This window comes from Eurosta solidaginis, chromosome 1 (assembly GCF_040869045.1).
Source record: "Eurosta solidaginis isolate ZX-2024a chromosome 1, ASM4086904v1, whole genome shotgun sequence".
In the NCBI taxonomy this organism is placed as follows: domain Eukaryota; kingdom Metazoa; phylum Arthropoda; class Insecta; order Diptera; family Tephritidae; genus Eurosta; species Eurosta solidaginis.
Window position 1 is genome coordinate 55,021,192 of NC_090319.1, and position 17,362 is coordinate 55,038,553.

At 37.6% G+C, this 17,362-nt stretch overlaps 1 protein-coding gene across 1 annotated transcript in view; it reads right to left on the reverse strand.

Moving 5' to 3' along the window:
* The window catches only part of LOC137253611 (KH domain-containing, RNA-binding, signal transduction-associated protein 2-like), a 41,227-nt gene extending 24,446 nt beyond the window's left edge, over positions 1-16,781 (reverse strand). The window contains exons 1-5 of the mRNA XM_067790869.1: positions 16,523-16,781; positions 11,992-12,113; positions 8,625-8,968; positions 8,450-8,539; positions 5,923-6,008 (exon numbers count right to left, since the gene is read on the reverse strand). Coding sequence (XP_067646970.1) covers positions 5,923-6,008; positions 8,450-8,539; positions 8,625-8,968; positions 11,992-12,113; positions 16,523-16,685 — 805 coding nt within the window. The 5' untranslated portion in view covers positions 16,686-16,781. The remainder of the gene's footprint in view (positions 1-5,922; positions 6,009-8,449; positions 8,540-8,624; positions 8,969-11,991; positions 12,114-16,522) is intronic.
* Between the last annotated feature and the right edge of the window lie 581 nt (positions 16,782-17,362).

Genomic DNA, 17,362 nt, shown 5'->3' on the forward strand with positions numbered 1-17,362 from the left:
GAAAATTGGAAGTGCTAGTTAGTAGGTTGTCTGAATTATTAGACGAATTTGCTGAAGGCTGAGTGTTTATAATATTAGTTACTGACTGAAAATTTGAAGTATTATTTTCTGCGATATCTGAGTCATTAAATCCTAAAAAATCTTCTTGACGAGCTAGTGAACACCTTCCTTTAGGGCTTGATTTATCGCTGGAATTGCCCTCAGAATCGGACATGTGTTTGAAACAGGGTAATTTTATTGAAAATTATTTTAAGAGAAAAAATTTTGTAAATCAGGTAAATATTTTGTAAATATTATTTGAAAATCCGGTTAATATTTGTCGCGTTTGGTATGAGTTTTATAAAATGGTAAGTCTGGTTAAGAAAATTATATAATTTGTTTTTTTTGAAAACAAAGGAACATCCGGTCTGCGGATTTTCTCTAAATTATAGGCTAGAGAAATGCCTACCCCCCTTCCGTGCCGAACTTAGTCGGACTTACCGACTGTCCCCCACTAGGTTAGCCCCGCTAGCTAACCAATGGACAGGCTGTCCTAAAAAGGACACTTGGTCTGTGGTTTCTCGCCCCCCAGAATGGGCTTTGCAAAAGGAAATAGGCAAGCGTGTTCCGGTTTTCTTTTATTTTGTGAAAACCGAAACAGGCTGGTATATTTTTTTTGGACTATTGGAAAAAATATAAAAAACCGCACTTGTTTTCACAAGCCTAACCAAAATTTTTCCGAATATACGGCGATGTTTACGACCACATCGCTTTATATTGAAGGTATGAAAAGTATAACGTATATTATATCACGGACGCACCGCTTTTAATAAAATTTCCAAAATGTTTCTATAATTCCTATAGCAATCGAACGAAATGAATGAAAATATTTTATTGTTTCCAAGTTAAATTCAATTTTGTATATGAAGGCAAAAATTTCATTTCCTGGCATGTCAGAGGACGATTTTATTATAAAAATAATAAATTTTTGATTTAAAGAGGCTTAGAAACGGATTTGCTGTGATAAATTCAATATTATTTTAATTTTTCTCAAAACCATTTCGTAGGCGTCTCTAAATGACTTATAAACAAAAATTCACGGTTTTATAAGCTTAATGCAATTTCCATATTATTATAACCACTAAATTTCAAATATTTCCGAAAAGTAACTGGTTTAAATATTGCCAAAACACTAAAGTTTCAAGTAAATTTGCACGCAAATCAATAGCTGAATATTTGTATCGTTAGGGCATTTGAAATTTATTAGTAGGCACCTTAAAATATACAGTTGTTTATTGCTATGATCGGCCTTATGGCAAAACGCAAAACTCGAAATTTAAAATTTAGTTTACTTTGAATTATTATTCAAATTTTAATCAATGTTGGTAGAAATATATGTAAGAATAATTAGAAATAGAAATAAATGGTTACATACATACATTTACGGCAGTTACCCCTTTCTGCTGCCGTTCTGGTACTGCTTTTTCATGGTGCTGCACTGCTGCCAATATACCCTCCGCTGCTGCTTTCTTTTTTTGTTGGAGATGCCTCTGTCGGCGTTTGCTATCCCGGACTTTCTCTGCTGATAAAGTTGATTTCACGGCTTTAGCGCCATTATTTATTCGCCGTTATATTAAATTGTTTCTGGCGTGATTATGTGCCGTTAACCATGCGATTGGCTTTAGCGCTTTTGTTAGCTGTACACACCAGCATATATGTATATGTATATAAGCCAAAACTGCCGTGGCTTTATTATATTTAAAAGTTTTACGAAAATTTGTTTGTAGATAATTTGTTAAGTAGTTTGTATAAATTTCGTGATATTTATGACATATTTGCATTTTTGCGTAGGGTTAGGTTTCCATGTATTTAGTTGAAAATGTCGAAATTTGTTAGGATTTAATATTAAGTAATGTAGTAAATTTTCGTAGTTTGAGTAGAAATTTTGATTTGTTTTCGCCAGTATTTCGGACTTGAACAATTTTTGTAATTTATTGATTTTATGCTTTTGTAGTAATTTTTTGAAAATGGTCCAATAAAGGAGTCCAATGATGAGGCATATACCCACACATTTTGGGTTTCACTCTACGGCACTTCATAGTGTTTTTTTTTTTCAGCACATTTATTACAATCTTCACGCATTTTACATATGTAAAATTTTAGACTGTCCAGTTTTTCCACTATATTACAATCTGCAGATTGTGTCACGGTCGCCATGTAAAGTGGCATGCTGATGCCACTCAACTTTGGGCTCGCAGCCACACGCACGCACACACACACAACAATAAAAATATATTCTTTTCTTTGTTTAATTTAGTTTTTATTTTATTTGGTTTATGTTTGTTTCGTTTAGTTTTTAATTTCCAATATATGTGAAGTTTTCGTTTGTTTATTTATATAACTATTTTTAAACTTGTACACGTTAACATTTCTTTTACGTTTCATTTTTCGCGTGTTCGTGTCGTGCCGGCTCAATCCAAACTCAAACTGTAGAAAAAAATACTGACGCCTCAAAGCAACTTTGCCGGTATGCAAAAACGCATAACGGGAAAATCTTATGATGCGATGGCGTGATAGAGTCGACTAACGGAGGATTCAGCCAATCAGAATTCTCCGTCATTCGACTCTCTCACCCAGTAATGCCAAGTGCATACATGCATGGCTGCATCTTTTTTTATTAGAGGGGGAGTTGCCAGATTTAAATGCAGTAACCCAATTTGACACTACATATGTTTATGGGAAATTTGACAGACATAAAGGGGCGTAGTACTATTCCGATTACGCCCATTTTCAGTGAAAACATTACTCGTGGTCCCAATAAATTATATGCCGAATTTCATTACCATGCCTGTATTTAAATGAAACGTCTTATTGTGAGGATGACTCTTAGGACGGATAAACTGGCCGATCGCCCTAAGAGTGGGCAAATTAAGTATCCACCAATACTCCTCAATTTGCCGAGGTTAATTGCCTTCGTCGCGCTTCTACATATCTACGGGTATCAGTATTATCAGGTGCAAAAAGACCGGAACCACATCAATGGCTCAATGATCAATCAATGAAAACATTACCGATGTCAGGCATAACTCCAGAGACAACTTTCACGGACTCTCCGAGGTTCAAAATATCGACTGGATCCATCATCTTAAAGATTTCCATATGAGCATGATTTGGAGGCTGATGTAAACAATGCTCGAAAATCTAATGACAAAATTCGGCGAATGACGGAGGGTTCCAAGAACGATGTACCGAGGGTACTTAAATTATGGTGGTATCACTTTTTCTCATTGTTAAGAGGCAAGAAAGATAATGGGGCCGATACTCCAATTCCATATGATGGAATGTACCGTCGGACTATAAAGAAATAGAAATGGTAATATTTCAGTTTGGCAAACAATGCGTCAATTATTCACTACTTGCCAATGTGTTCAAACATGAAGATAAACAGTTGGTTAAAAGCAACCATAGCTCTCAGATATTGCAAAAGATGCAATTATCAACACTATCATAAACAAAAAAAATTCAAATTTCTTTCTATTGCCAACGAACAAAATTCTTATCGTTCAAAATAAATATCAAGAAATAATCGTTGACTCAAATTGGGTCTCTTTTTTTGACACAAAATCTGAGAGATGAAATTATTCAACCGTATTTTCCAGGGGTTCTTCAAATAAATTTTGATATTGGGCTTTTTTAAAACGTTTGATATAAACGTTTTTGGGAAAGGGTGATATTCCACACGGAGTCGATATATTGTACATAATTCTTTAAATCAACCTATTTATCCCAATGTGTCCAGTGCGATGTTTATCCATATAGCTTGGAAAGTTCTAATAGTATTTTAAACCCATTTATTGATAAAGATACCGTTCTTCAGAGTCTACTTGCATTGAAACCGGTATCTTTACCCGGTCCAGACGGTGTTCCCGGTTGCGTTCTTAAGTACTGTGCTGTCAGCCTATCTGAACCTATCTTACTTTTGAGCAGATAATTACATGCCAGCTTCAATATCTGTGTAACTCTTTAATATCACCAACATGGCTTTGTGGGTCGAAGATCAACAACTACCAACTTGCTTGAATTTACGTCTTTTGTTATAAATGGTTTTTTAGATTGCAAACAAACAGATGTCATTTACACTGACTTTAGTAAAGCGTTTGACTGTGTTAATCACGAGCTCTTAGTTCACAAACTTGATCTACTGGACTTTCCAAAGCCTTTGTTAAATTGGATTTCAAGTTATCTTGAAAATAGGACACAACGAGTTTTCTGCAAAAATAATCGTTCAAGGTCGATTGATGTAACTTCTGACGTTCCCCAGGGTAGCCATTTGGGTCCTTTACTTTTTACCTTGTTCATCAATGACTTAACACAGGTTATCTTGCATTCTAGAGTTTTTATGTACGTAGATGATGTAAAACTGTGTTACACATATCTGCCTTCAAACTTGTCCTATTTTAATCAGCTTCAGGTCGATCTCGACTCTTTTCAAAGCTGCTGTACTGCAAATTTATTTTTTCTGAATTGCTCTAAATGCAAGCAAATGGCATTTCACCGGGTAAGGCCGGTCCTGACATCTTATATACTTAACGGCAACCCTTTGGAGGGGATATCTGTTGTAACTGATCTAGGTGTTATTTTTGATACGAAATTAAGTTTTAGCATGCATATCTCAACTACTATTAACAAAGTAACTGGTGTACTAGGATTTATCAAACGTTGGGCTAAACAGTTTGATGACCCTTTTTTCACTAAGGTCCTTTATATTTCGCTGGTACGTCCCATTCTCTAGTATTGTTCAAGTGTTTGGTCTCCAACCTATCAAAACCATATAAATCGGATTGAGTCGGTCCAGAGACAGTTCTTAATTTTTGTATTATGAGGTTTCAACTGGGAATCAAGTACGCGTCTTCCACCATACAGAAATAGGCTTCTTTTAATTAATTTTCCATTTCTAAAAAATTGTAGAGCTTTACTCGACGTTATGTTCATTCATAAGCTCATCATCAGCGTGATAGACTCCCCTGAACCTAGTCAGTCAACTAAATTTTACTGTTCCTGCTAGGGCCTCCAGACATTTTTTGCCTTTTCATTTACCTCTATGCCCGCAAAATTTTGCTAGAAATAGTCCCCTGCGTCGTTGGTGCTCACGTTACAATGATTTGTACAACTGCATTAGCCTTGAAGTTCGTTTGCCGCTTTACATACTACCATATTCTTAGGTTTAGCCTGATATTTTATTTTTCTTTCGCATGTTCCACCTACTGGGCATCCGACACCTTTATGAGCACGTCGCGTCTGCCCCCTTATGGGCACCGAGCTCCTTTCTGAGCACCTCGCGTAAGCTTCCTTCTGAGCTCCTCACGATGGCCCTTACTGGGCACATTTAAATAAATTCTTATATAACATTGTTACTTTATACTATAATTGAAATTGTAATGCGTATAGTTATATGTGACCCGGTCATGAAAAGGTGGCTTATGACTCAAAAAAGAAATTGCGAGAAACAGCTGTTAACAGCTGTTTTTTGAGACATAAGCCACCTTTTCATAGACCGGGTCACATATATAATTTACTTTAATTCTCGGCTTGTAAGTTTATGTACGTTCTTTTCTTGTAATTGAATCTACTATTCTTAACAGTCGACCGCTTTGTTTTGAGTCGACTATAATTTTAAATTAAATAAATAAAAAATAAAATAACCAAAATGATAAATTAAAAATCCACTATATACCACACCTCCAAAACTTTTGATACTTTTTATGCATGTGAACATATATTTATTTCAGATATAATTATTACATTCCAGTTATTAGATTGCATTTAAGTTTATTTTGCCTTTTGAGTGCTTGTATAGCATTCATAATAGAAAATATGTGTGTACCTTGTAACGTAGTTAGCGCAACAGACATGTTAATTTTTTTATGAGTTAATAAAACTTACCTTTAGTATATTCATAAGCCGGAACAAGGGTTCGTTTTGTAATGACACGTGGTTCATACATAAGCTCCTCTTCCGATTCCTCTTCCCTGTATATGGTTGAAGATGATAATATACATTTTTACAATACATACATATCTACTAGGGCTGTGAACTGCATCCGGATTTTTCAACAATCCGGATAAACTGGATATTCGAGTAACTGGATAGCTAAGCAAAAAATCCGGCTATCAGGATTCGTAAATGGGAAATCCAGATATCCGTATGTATGTCCGGTTACTGGAATATAAAAGTTGAATATCTGCATATGAGAAATGAACGGAAGCAAACATCGAAAAATTGTTCACAAAATATGTTGTAAGATTATTAAATTAACGTCAAAAATTAAAAAGCTATAATTTAATAAACATCAACAATTTCACAAAGCGTCAATTTAAACTAATAATGAGTGCTAAAATCTTCAGCAAGATTTGGGATCATTTCCCAAAAAGTGAAAATAAGAACAGTGCCATTTGTTTATATTGTGAAAAAACGCTACAAAACACAGGATCGACATCAAGTCTATGGAGCCACTATCAGTGTTTCCATCTTCAAGAGAATGGTATAGACGCAGCTTTTCTATCTGAATCTGCGCCAGAATATTAGCCGAGTAGCAGTATATCACAAAGTAATTTTGATCACAATTCGGCATGTTCAGAACCCCCAATGAAGAAAGTTCGAACATCACGCGTAGCTCAAACTGTTGGCAATAAGTATATGTGCAAAGAACGTCAAGAGATAATAACACAATCCTTGGCTAATATGATTGCTGTTGACTTATTGCCTATTTCATTGGTGGAATGTGATGGATTCAAGAAGTTTGTTAATGTCCTTGCCGCAAAACAATTTTCGGTAGAATTCAAGCCATGCGTAACCGCGAAATAGAGAAAGTTAAGAAAAATCTCAGTTCAGCTTCTGATATAGCTTTGACCATTGATTGGAGGGTGGATCCGTGTGTCGAAGTCCACGTAAGTGGAGAAAGCTTCTGACCGCCATTCACCTGGGAATAGCCAGAGCGATTCTTTTGCATGCGGTTCAAGCAGCTCACTACTGCCTGTCGCTTGCGGCCAAGTATCCTCTGGGTAGCCGCTAAACATCCGTTTAGAGCTAATGTGAGAAGGCGACAACCTGGCTAGGCCACTCTGACATAATCGGTTTAAGGGCTAGCAGCGTCTGTAAACCTCTAGGCTCGGCTGCAAGCGGGCGTCTGTCTTGGAGCAAGCGGCTCGCTATATAAACGTGCCAAGTAATATTTTCACCCCCGCTGAGCGGGTTGTGCGCTGGGCTTGGGACCAGCCACGTAAAACCATACTCCAATGAAATATAACAAGCTTTCTTGTTGGACGGCCATAACCCGTTTAGACGGTTAAGCGCCAATTAAGTAAGTAAGTATTGATTGCTGGACATCAAGACCCACCCGATCCTATATGGGACTTACAGCGCATTATTTAGATTCTAATTGGATTACTCGCTCTTTCAATTTGCTCACCGAAGAAATGACTGAAAGCCACACAGCTGAGAATTAGAAGTCTCGTTTCGAGATGATATGGAAGAATGGGATATCAAAGAAAAAGTCACAACTATTGTACACGACTACGCGAAAAATATAACAAATGCTGTTCGGGGTTTGAGCCGTGACATAACCAGTCATCCATGCAGTGCACATACACTTCAATTGAGTGTTAATTTAGGAATGAAACTACCGGAATGTTGTGGAGTCATCCAAAAGGCTTCGAAACTAGTGATGAGTTTCAATCATTCGAGTAAACGCACAAAATCATGTGGAAAAAATGTGCAATAAAATGGGTACTGCTGATATGAATGCCCAAGAAGAAGCTCCGGAAAACAGTGATCTCACGGCCATGCATATACTCCTAAATGATAATGACAGTGACACAAGGGAGGAAGACGAGTTTCAGCGCTACTTATTCCAAGAACAAATAAACCACAATCTCAGTACCAGCAATTGGTTGCAAGACCATGAAAAAATATATCCCAATCTGTCGAAAATCGCCAAAAGATATCTTGCGGTACCTGCCACTTCAACAGCTTCTGAAAGGGTATTTTCAAGTACTGGAAATGTAGTTCGTCCCACACGAAATTGTTCGAGTTGGGAAATGATATCGGCACTTGTTTTCTTACACCAGAACAAGAAGAAAATAGTTTAACATCATATTACATATTTTTCAATACGAGCCTTTTTTGTATTCACTGTTGATTTAAATGCCCCACGAATTTATTGTTATTAATGTTAAATAAACATATATGGTACATCAATTTGGTGCTTTCACTGGATATCCAAAAATACGGTTATTAACCGGATCTTCATAAATCCGGATATCCGGATAGTCTCACAGACGAATATTAACCGTATATCCGTGCCGTTCGGATTTTATCCGTTTCAACGGATATCCGTATGGATATCTGGATATTCTAATATGCGGATAGTCCCAGCCCTAATATCTACGTATAAGACGAGTATAGAGCTTACTTGGCTTGTTCCATTTCGTATGCATATTGCTTGATAAAATTTAAGTATTTTGATGGGCCAGCAATAGGTACTTTTGTGTCATATACTGATCTGAAAAAAAAAAATATATATTCATAGATTAAAATATGTTTCAACAAACAACTTTGTATACATATATAGATGTGCAATTATTTACTTCGAACGTAGCTTTGCTTGTTTGGGATCAATTTCCATAAGTTCACGTAATTGTTCCTGTGCAACATCATCATTCATGTCCGGTACCAGATATTTTCTTATTTCAGCTAGAGCGTATGCAACTCGTGCATATGCCTCTGCAGGTGTTGCAACAGTACTTATCTCCACAAACAAATCTTTATTTAAATGAGAATGGCGTGGATCACCAGAGTTCCGCATTTCCTCCTCTTTAGCACGATCGCGTATTGAATTGCGACCCTTGATTACAATACGACATTGTGTTTCATCTTGCAAGCGACGAAGTGAATTACCCTTGGGTCCTAATATTTTACCAGTAAAGTTGAACTAAACAAAAAACCATTAATTAATGAATACGAGAAATTGCGCAAAGTTTTACGAACGTTTATGTACAGGGTGTAAAAGAAATGTTCATGGTTGTCACTATTTCTTAAAAAATCTGAATCTTTGACCCAAAAATTCGACGGATAAAAAAAAGATCGTTTCCGAGGAAGTGAGCTAGATCCAGGAAGTGCAAGTATTAGAACGTACCAGATTTACATCCGGCAAAGCACTGCCCCTATCTGTAACACTCCCTTAAATCATCGGGGAATGTTTTTGCGGTTACAAAACAACAAAATTAATTCGTTCGTACTGAAGATTCACAATACAAAGGGTATTTCCTTACACCGGTGGGCGTCAGCTTAGCACCTGCTAAACGATCATATCGCACACTGACTACAAAAGTCATAACTTAAACTTTTCAAAATCGGTTTTTTCCATAAACCAATTCACACTACACATCTCTAACTGCCCCTTAAATTTCGTTGTCATTATTTTCTTCTTTAACTGGAAAAATACCGTTATGCCAGTTTTGTGGTTGATTGCATCGCTTGCGCTGTATCAACTAATGAGTACTATTTTTAGTTGTGTCAATGTGAGTGAAAAATTTTGTTTACACATAAAGAACATTATTTTAAATTCTGACTATCTTGTTGCAAAAAAGTTTTAAGTTGTGTATTAGTTAAAATTGCGTCTTTTTATACCAAAGGAGTGAGTAAATTTGCTTGTATTATTGTGAAATTTTCCTTTTTTGATGAAATAATTGTGAATGTACGAGTAGTAAGTTTTCTTAGAAATAGTCATAATTCAAATTGCTATGTATTTTGTACGTAAACAAATAATTACAACAAAATGTCGTCAATTCATTTTATAATGAAGGTCTCCTTTTTGTAAAACTGGATTTCAGTATAACATTACAGACGTTTTCACATAAACCGTTTTTCTTCTCTCCTGAACATTTACATTTTTCAAGTTGTGACTCTTTTGTAGTTAGTGTGCGATATACGTTTACTTCAAGCGAGAGCATAACATCGTAAAAATCAACAACAAAGCATTTTTAATTTGATTTCGACCAGAGATGCTTAATAAACTATTCAAAACTATTTGGTTTCATTAAAGCGCAAAACAAACGTATCAAAATAATTTTGTTTAAGAACTGATTTAATGAAATTGAGTCGTTAACGTTGAACACGAATTAAATCACTGTGTTTTTTGTTGTTGGAGGACCATTCCTATGTATTTGTGCTTGCATGCCATAAAATGCTGTAAGAGAGTTTTCAAGGAAATCATGTGTTGTTTGTGCGCGAGTGTCTCACCTGCTACTACTGTTCGTGAGTTCCAAATCAACGATTGGACTCCGTATATGCTAAAAAACGAAATAATATTATTTCGTGTATTACGTTAAACGTTAAAAAATATGAATCGTACAGTACACGTACTCTCACTACAGAGAATGGTCGAAATGAAGTTTCTTCAGGTCGAGCCAAAGTACAAATAAATGAAGAATTAGCCTCAAGTCCACAGCATTTGGGCAAAGATTAAGAAACGCTTATTGTTGTTGTATCAGTGCTTCAGCCGATCTAATAGGTGCGACCACCCACAACTTGACAGCAACATCCTTAAACGGGAGACCCAGAAAACTTGCAGTTACAACAGGGGTGGACCAGAGAGAATGGGGTTTTGGAGGCGTTGATTCCAGATTGCATTTGAGGAGATAGTTGGTGTCATGTGCCGACACGTTGCAAGCAGGATATACATTATGTATAGTCGGGATTGATATTTGACTTTAAGAACGGCGTTTTCCGGCAATTTTTGGCATCGAGGCCCGACGGCTTTTTGTAGATATCACTGAGGGCTTCATCGTGCTTTTCTCTACATATGGCTGTGTTCGTAGGCGCCACATTTCCTCGAAAAGGTTGCGGAGATGACTTCTTAAGTCCCTTGGAGGCGCGGCCTCTTCAATCAGATGTCTGTTATGTCCAGGTTTATGGGTATACAACAGAAACTATTCCGCATTTCATTTCTATCCCAAATGGGGCGTACTCTCTCGCCTCATTGTGTAGGTGGTGTTGTTTGGGCATAAGAAGACAGCCCGTAGCGATTCTGAGAGCAGTGTTTTGACAGGCCTGTTGTTGTTGTAGCGATTAAGACACTCCCCGAAGGTTTCGGAAGTGTTTTCATTGTTGATGGTCCTTTGCCGGATATACTTAGATCCAAAATATTCCGGTAACAAGCACCATTAAGGTAATTTAAATCGTTCCCAGGTGGTCGGGCTAGTACCTTTATGGTGCTTGTTATCGGAACATACCGGATCTATATTTAATTTATTTATTATTACGGCTGTTTAGGCCTAAAACTTAAACTACTACATACAATTCATTATTAAAATCAATTAGTTCTATTGAATATGCTGTCGGAATGTGATTCCAATCAGCATATTTACTAGTATGACAAACGGGCGAGTCTGGGATTCACTCTTTTAAGAGGTTGGAAAGGGCGCGTTTCCAATCCTCCAGTGCTCCCATCCATGAAGATTTCCATCAGCACAGCTCAACATGTAATGGGAGGACGTGTTTCCAATCCCCCCTGTTCCAACTTTTATTTGGCCCTATTTTATTTTATTATGGGTGGTATCTCAAAGTGATGAGCAATGGACCACCATGGATACATAATTTCCTTGCCATTGATTTAATGTAAAAAAATATAAAATATCTTAAATAATCTTAATAATAATAAATAGACCAGCTATGAAATCGTAACATACGATCACGGATCGAAAACTATTTTCGCTCAACGATATATATTAGCTTATCCAACTATTTAAAAAAATATTTATGGATCTAGTGAAGACGCGATGTTCCTATTTCATGAATTTAAATAACTCGATACAACTTTTCGGAGCTATTGTGATTAAAAAAATCGTATTCGAATACGGATCGTATGTTACGATTTACGATTCGGCCCCAGAACAGTATCCCCCTACACCACGCCCCTCCTACGTATACTAAAACTAACTAAGAAATACATACCTTTGGATATTGCTTTATTGGAATAAAAACTTTCTGAGCAAGCTTTATTGGTTTTTGTTTGAACACATCAGCGTAATACTCCCGACCGGGAACACGTCCAGTACTACAAATTCGTTCCATAGCTAATGAAGGAAAAAACACCAGTGAAAGGAGTTTATGCACATCCATAAGGAGTGAAAATATATGCGGGTAAAATCTAGTTGAGGGGTCGAGTGCTAATACTCTACCGACGCGTCTTGACATCAGTATTAATAATCCGAAGGCGGAAAATAAAAATTTAGCTCGTTCAAAATATATTAACGAAAAACCGAAAAATGACCTCCGAAACCGGGGGTGGGATCCATAGTATTTTTGCGCAGAATACCTTTCTGCATTTGCGGCCTTCGGCACCGCTTATAAAAAATTGCCGTGGGTGGGTCCAACACCGGTTTGGAGACCAAAACTATATCCGCGCAAAACACTTATGTTCACAATTTTTTTTGTGGTTACAACAATATTAGAACCATAAACAAATGAGCCAAGATCCCGCATTCTAGAATTGTATTTGTAATCGAATTTGAAAAAAGTGCGATGACGTAGCGCTTTGAAATTTTTCGATTTATTACATTTCTCTCATATTCCGCTACCAGTGCTCGGAGTATTTAAAACTGTTATCTGAGTAAACGACTATGCCGAAGTAAAAATAAAATTTTGAGAGTATATTTTTTCTTCCTTTTTGAAAGCAGGCGAACAACTAACATCAAATTGATTTGGTGGCATGAAAAACCTTACGATTGTGTTTTTGCCATGAAATGTTTCTCAGCTATCTGCCTTATCAGATGCACATGGAGTCGGCCTTAAACGTGCAGGATGACCAATTTATGCTCCCATTAACACACCACATTCTGGAAGAAAATCTATCTCTATCTCCCCATATATTTGTCGCGAAAAACAACTATTATTTTCGGTTTACCATACATATTTCATGCTCTTTTAATGACAAAAGTTTTCAAGACCGGGGCAGATTCCTGTGGGAACGATAATGGCGACCTGTGACGTACAGAGTATGGGGGAAGAAGAACTTGATACCCCGATCGCCGATGATGAAAAACACGCTTCGACATTCAACTATGGCGACGTGAGCCGTGCTGTTCAAACATGGGGGCGAAGAGTTGGTGTAAGATAAAGAAGCATAAAAAGTGTGTCTTGCAGTAAATGTGAACAAGACGAAGTACTTGCTGTTGTTGTTGTACTTGCTGTACATCGTGGCCTTTGTAGCCACGTCGTAGACAGGTATAAATTCGAGACTGAATAATTTCGTCTATTTGGGAAGCAGCATTAAAAGCAAAAACAATGTCGGCCTAGAAATCAAACGGAGAATAACTCTTGCAAACAAATGCTTCCTTAGGCAATTGAAAAGTAAAGTTCTCTGTCGACGAACAAAATTCTACAAGTCACTCATCACACCACTGATGTATGGCTCGGAACCATGGAAGGTGTCGAAAGAATGTTCTCCGGAAGATTTATAGTCCTATCCGTGATGTCGACGGCGAGGGATTCAAGGGGTTGTGTAGCGCAATATATAGCTTCTCCAACCCAATTGTCAACCTCACCTTCGAGCGGGGAATCCCGTTTCACTAACAGACGAGGCTCTGGCGACCCCAAGCTCCTCATGGAAGTTGGGGGTGGGGAGGGAGGGATGGCCTGAAGGTTTAATGTGGCCATATAAATCGTTCCCGAGATGGTCGGGTCAGCACCTTAATGGTGCTGTGTTACCGGAGCGTATCGGATCTGTATCCGACAAAGGACCATCACATCGATAACACTCCCCAAAGCCTTCGGGGAGTAACCTAATCGCTACAACAACAACAACAACATGTCGACGGCGAGTAATGAAGGAGGTATAATGATGAGCTAAAATGAACAAATATGGCTTAAGACACGAAAAATTAATTCCAATCGTCACTTGTTAACAATCAGCTTTTGTTGTTGTAGCGATTAGGTTACTCCCCGAAGTCTTTGTGGAGTGTTATCGATGTGATGGTCCTTTGCCGGATACAGATCTGGTACGCTCCGGTAACACAGCACCATTAAGGTGCTGGCCCGATCATCTCGGGAACGATTTATATGGCCACATTAAACCTTTAGGCCACCCCTCCCTTCCCTCCTCCAAGTTCCATGAGGAGCTTGGGGTCGCCAGAGCCTCGTCTGTTAGTGAAACGGGATTCACCGCTCGAAGGTGAGGTTGACAATAGGGTTGGATAAGCTATATATTTCGCTACAAAACCTCTTGAATCCCAACAATCAGCTTTTCATACGTATGCAATGAAAACTGCAAACAAGAGATATTAGGTAGTAATACTATTTAGTTTTCAACTCGACTCAAATAAACTTTGAGATGAAAAACGAAGGAGGTAAGAGAGGATCACAGTCCTCCGATTGGAATAATCCCTGAACGCTGCGTTAGCAATGAAACATGTTGTCAAAAGCGTGAAGTCACGCCGAGGAAATTTATATCACAGCTGATTTTTTTGCTCTCTCATTTTTAAATGCGGGATCTATTTATTGGTTCGTGATTACAACAACCACATGAAAATCTCTAATTTCAACTACAAATATCTCCGGGCAGAGATAAAATGTTTTTTCCGCCCTCGGATTATTGTTGTCGAGGTCAATACGCGTCTTTTGACACTTCTCTCGATATTTCTGGTAGCGTATTAGCAGTCGAGACATCAACTACACTTGTATAAGAAACAATTATGAATTTTGTAAATTGTACTATAAAATGAATTAGGCTCTTTTGGCCGTAATAAATAAAATAATAATAATAATAATTTGCTTTTCGCAAATATGACGATAGTGCAGTGAATAAAAACATACGCTTCGCTAGAAATAGGGGCCGCGATTTAGTTTAGCACCCCCCGAGTTCGGGTTTTAACTTGGTATCAAATGATAGAGGGAGTTTTCCCAATCACAAATAAATATATTTTAAAGTGCGCAAACTTATAATTTAAAAGTTATTTGTTGTTAAAGTTTGAAAAATTTCTATACAACTTTTATATGTGTATACGTATATATATTTTATGACATTAAAAATCTGTGCGACCACATCTAAAAAACGGAACAAGTGCAGAATCGAAAAATAACTTATAAAAATACCTTTCATCTGATGTATATATACATATCTTTAACTTTTCTACTCTTTATTTACCAAAAATTGGAAAAAGCTCTTTTTTGCTTTCGCAAACGAGCTGATATTACCTTATAACTCTTATGTTTATTGTTATGTTAGCCGATCCAAGACCGGCTGCGCCATGCACAGTAATTCTCCGTAGGGCACCTTTCTGCATAGGCAGCCTTCGGCTGCGCTTATAAAAAATAACCCTGGGCTACGCCATGCCAAGTCCGGGTGTGTGGTATAACCGTGGCTACCGCCACGGTGACCTGCGTAGAAGGGTGTACTATGCGGAAGGACATCACCTGCGTAGAAGGATGTACTATGCGGAAGGACATCACCGTGGCGGTAGCCACGGTTATACCACACACCCGGACTTGGCATGGCGTAGCCCAGGGTTATTTTTTATAAGCGCGGCCGAAGGCCGCCTATGCAGACAGGTGTTCTATGCAGAATTACTGTGCAGTCGGTGTTGGATTGGCTAACATAACAATAAACATAAGAGTTATAAGGTAATATCAGCTCGTTCACGAATGCAAGAAAGAGCTTTTTCAAATTTTTGATAAATAAAGACTAGAACAGTTAAATATATATATACATCAGATTAAAGGTATTTTTACAAGTTATTTTTCGATTCTGCACTTGTTCCGTTTTTTAGATGTGGCAGCACAGATTTGTAATGTCATAAAATATTTATACGTATACACATATAAAAGTTGTATAGAAATTTGCAAACTTTAACAACAAATAACTTTTAAATTATAATTATAATGATTTAAGATTTACCCCGAACTCGGGGGTGCTATTCTAAAATTTTGGTAATAGTTTAGTTGAGGGGTCGACTGCTAATACGCGTCAAAACATATCGAGAGAGGTGTCAAACGACGCGTCTTGACATCAGTATTAATAATCCGAAGGCGGAAAATAAAAATTTTAACGCGTTCAAAAGATATTAACGAAAAACCGAAAAAAGACCCGCGGGTACCTCCAAAACCGCGGGTCGGGGCCATAGTATTTTTGCGCAGAACACCTTTCTACGTTGGCGGCCTTCGGCCGCGCTTATAAAAAATAACCCTGGGTTACGCCATGCCAAGTCCGGGTGTGTCGTATAACCGTGGCTACCGCCACGGTGATGCACAATTTTTTTTGGGGGTACTAACACAACAACAACCACATGGAAATCGCCAACTTCAACTGCAAATATCTCCGGACAGAGATAAAATTTTTCTTTTCCGCCATCGGATTATTATTCTCGAGATTAATACGCGTCTTTTGACACCTCTCTCGATATTTTTGGTAGCGTATTAGCAGTCGACCCCTCAACTAGACTATTACCAAAATTTTCCCGAAATAGGCATGTAGAAAATCTAAATGTACCTTCTTCTATAAGAAGCGCACATAGCGGAAATTCACTACTTAAGCGCTCACGCTCCTCGCTCAATTCATCCAAAAACTTCTTGGCAAAATTATTTATACGTTGTCCGTCAACTTCAGCCTCCTTCTGGCTATGATTATTAGTTTCTTCCGAATGTACCGACATATTTTTCAGTTGGAAAATAACGTTTTCTAAATTCACAAAAAAATTCCACACAGATGACTTTTTCTTCACAGACAGATCCAAAGATGGCAGACCAAGAGAAACCAAAATGGCGCACAACTTTCGGTAAAATATCGATGAAAAACGCTGGTCCCTAGTTTTTAGAAACAATTTAATGCCCAAATCATCGAATCATTTTGTTGAGTAAGGCAAGATGCACACGAGGCTACGCGTCATAGACGCTGCAAGGGAAATTTGGACGCTTTGATGCCAAACACATGTATTTGAATGGAGAGCTGCATACGAGGCGTCAGCTGCATGAAAGCGATAAAGCATGAAATTTTCGTGTAGCTAAGCGTAAAGCAATGTTGGTCACTGTGCGTACGTAGGCTTGAAAAAAAAGAAGAGCAAGATGTTTTTTTACATTTTTTTGTATGCAAATTTGTGTAATTAGTTAAAAAATATTAAACACCACAACAGCTTGGTTAGACATTGCTGAAGCGTTTAAAAGGCTAAAAAGTTGTAGAAACTAGAAATCACCCTTTTCTCTAGTCCGCGGTGGTTTAAAAATTGCCTTTCATAATTTACAGAGGCACAGGGATGCAAACAACGTTTAATACCTATTTCCTTTGGTTTCGGGGACGGATATAGCTGAAGAAATTAAATTTTTTATTTTCTTC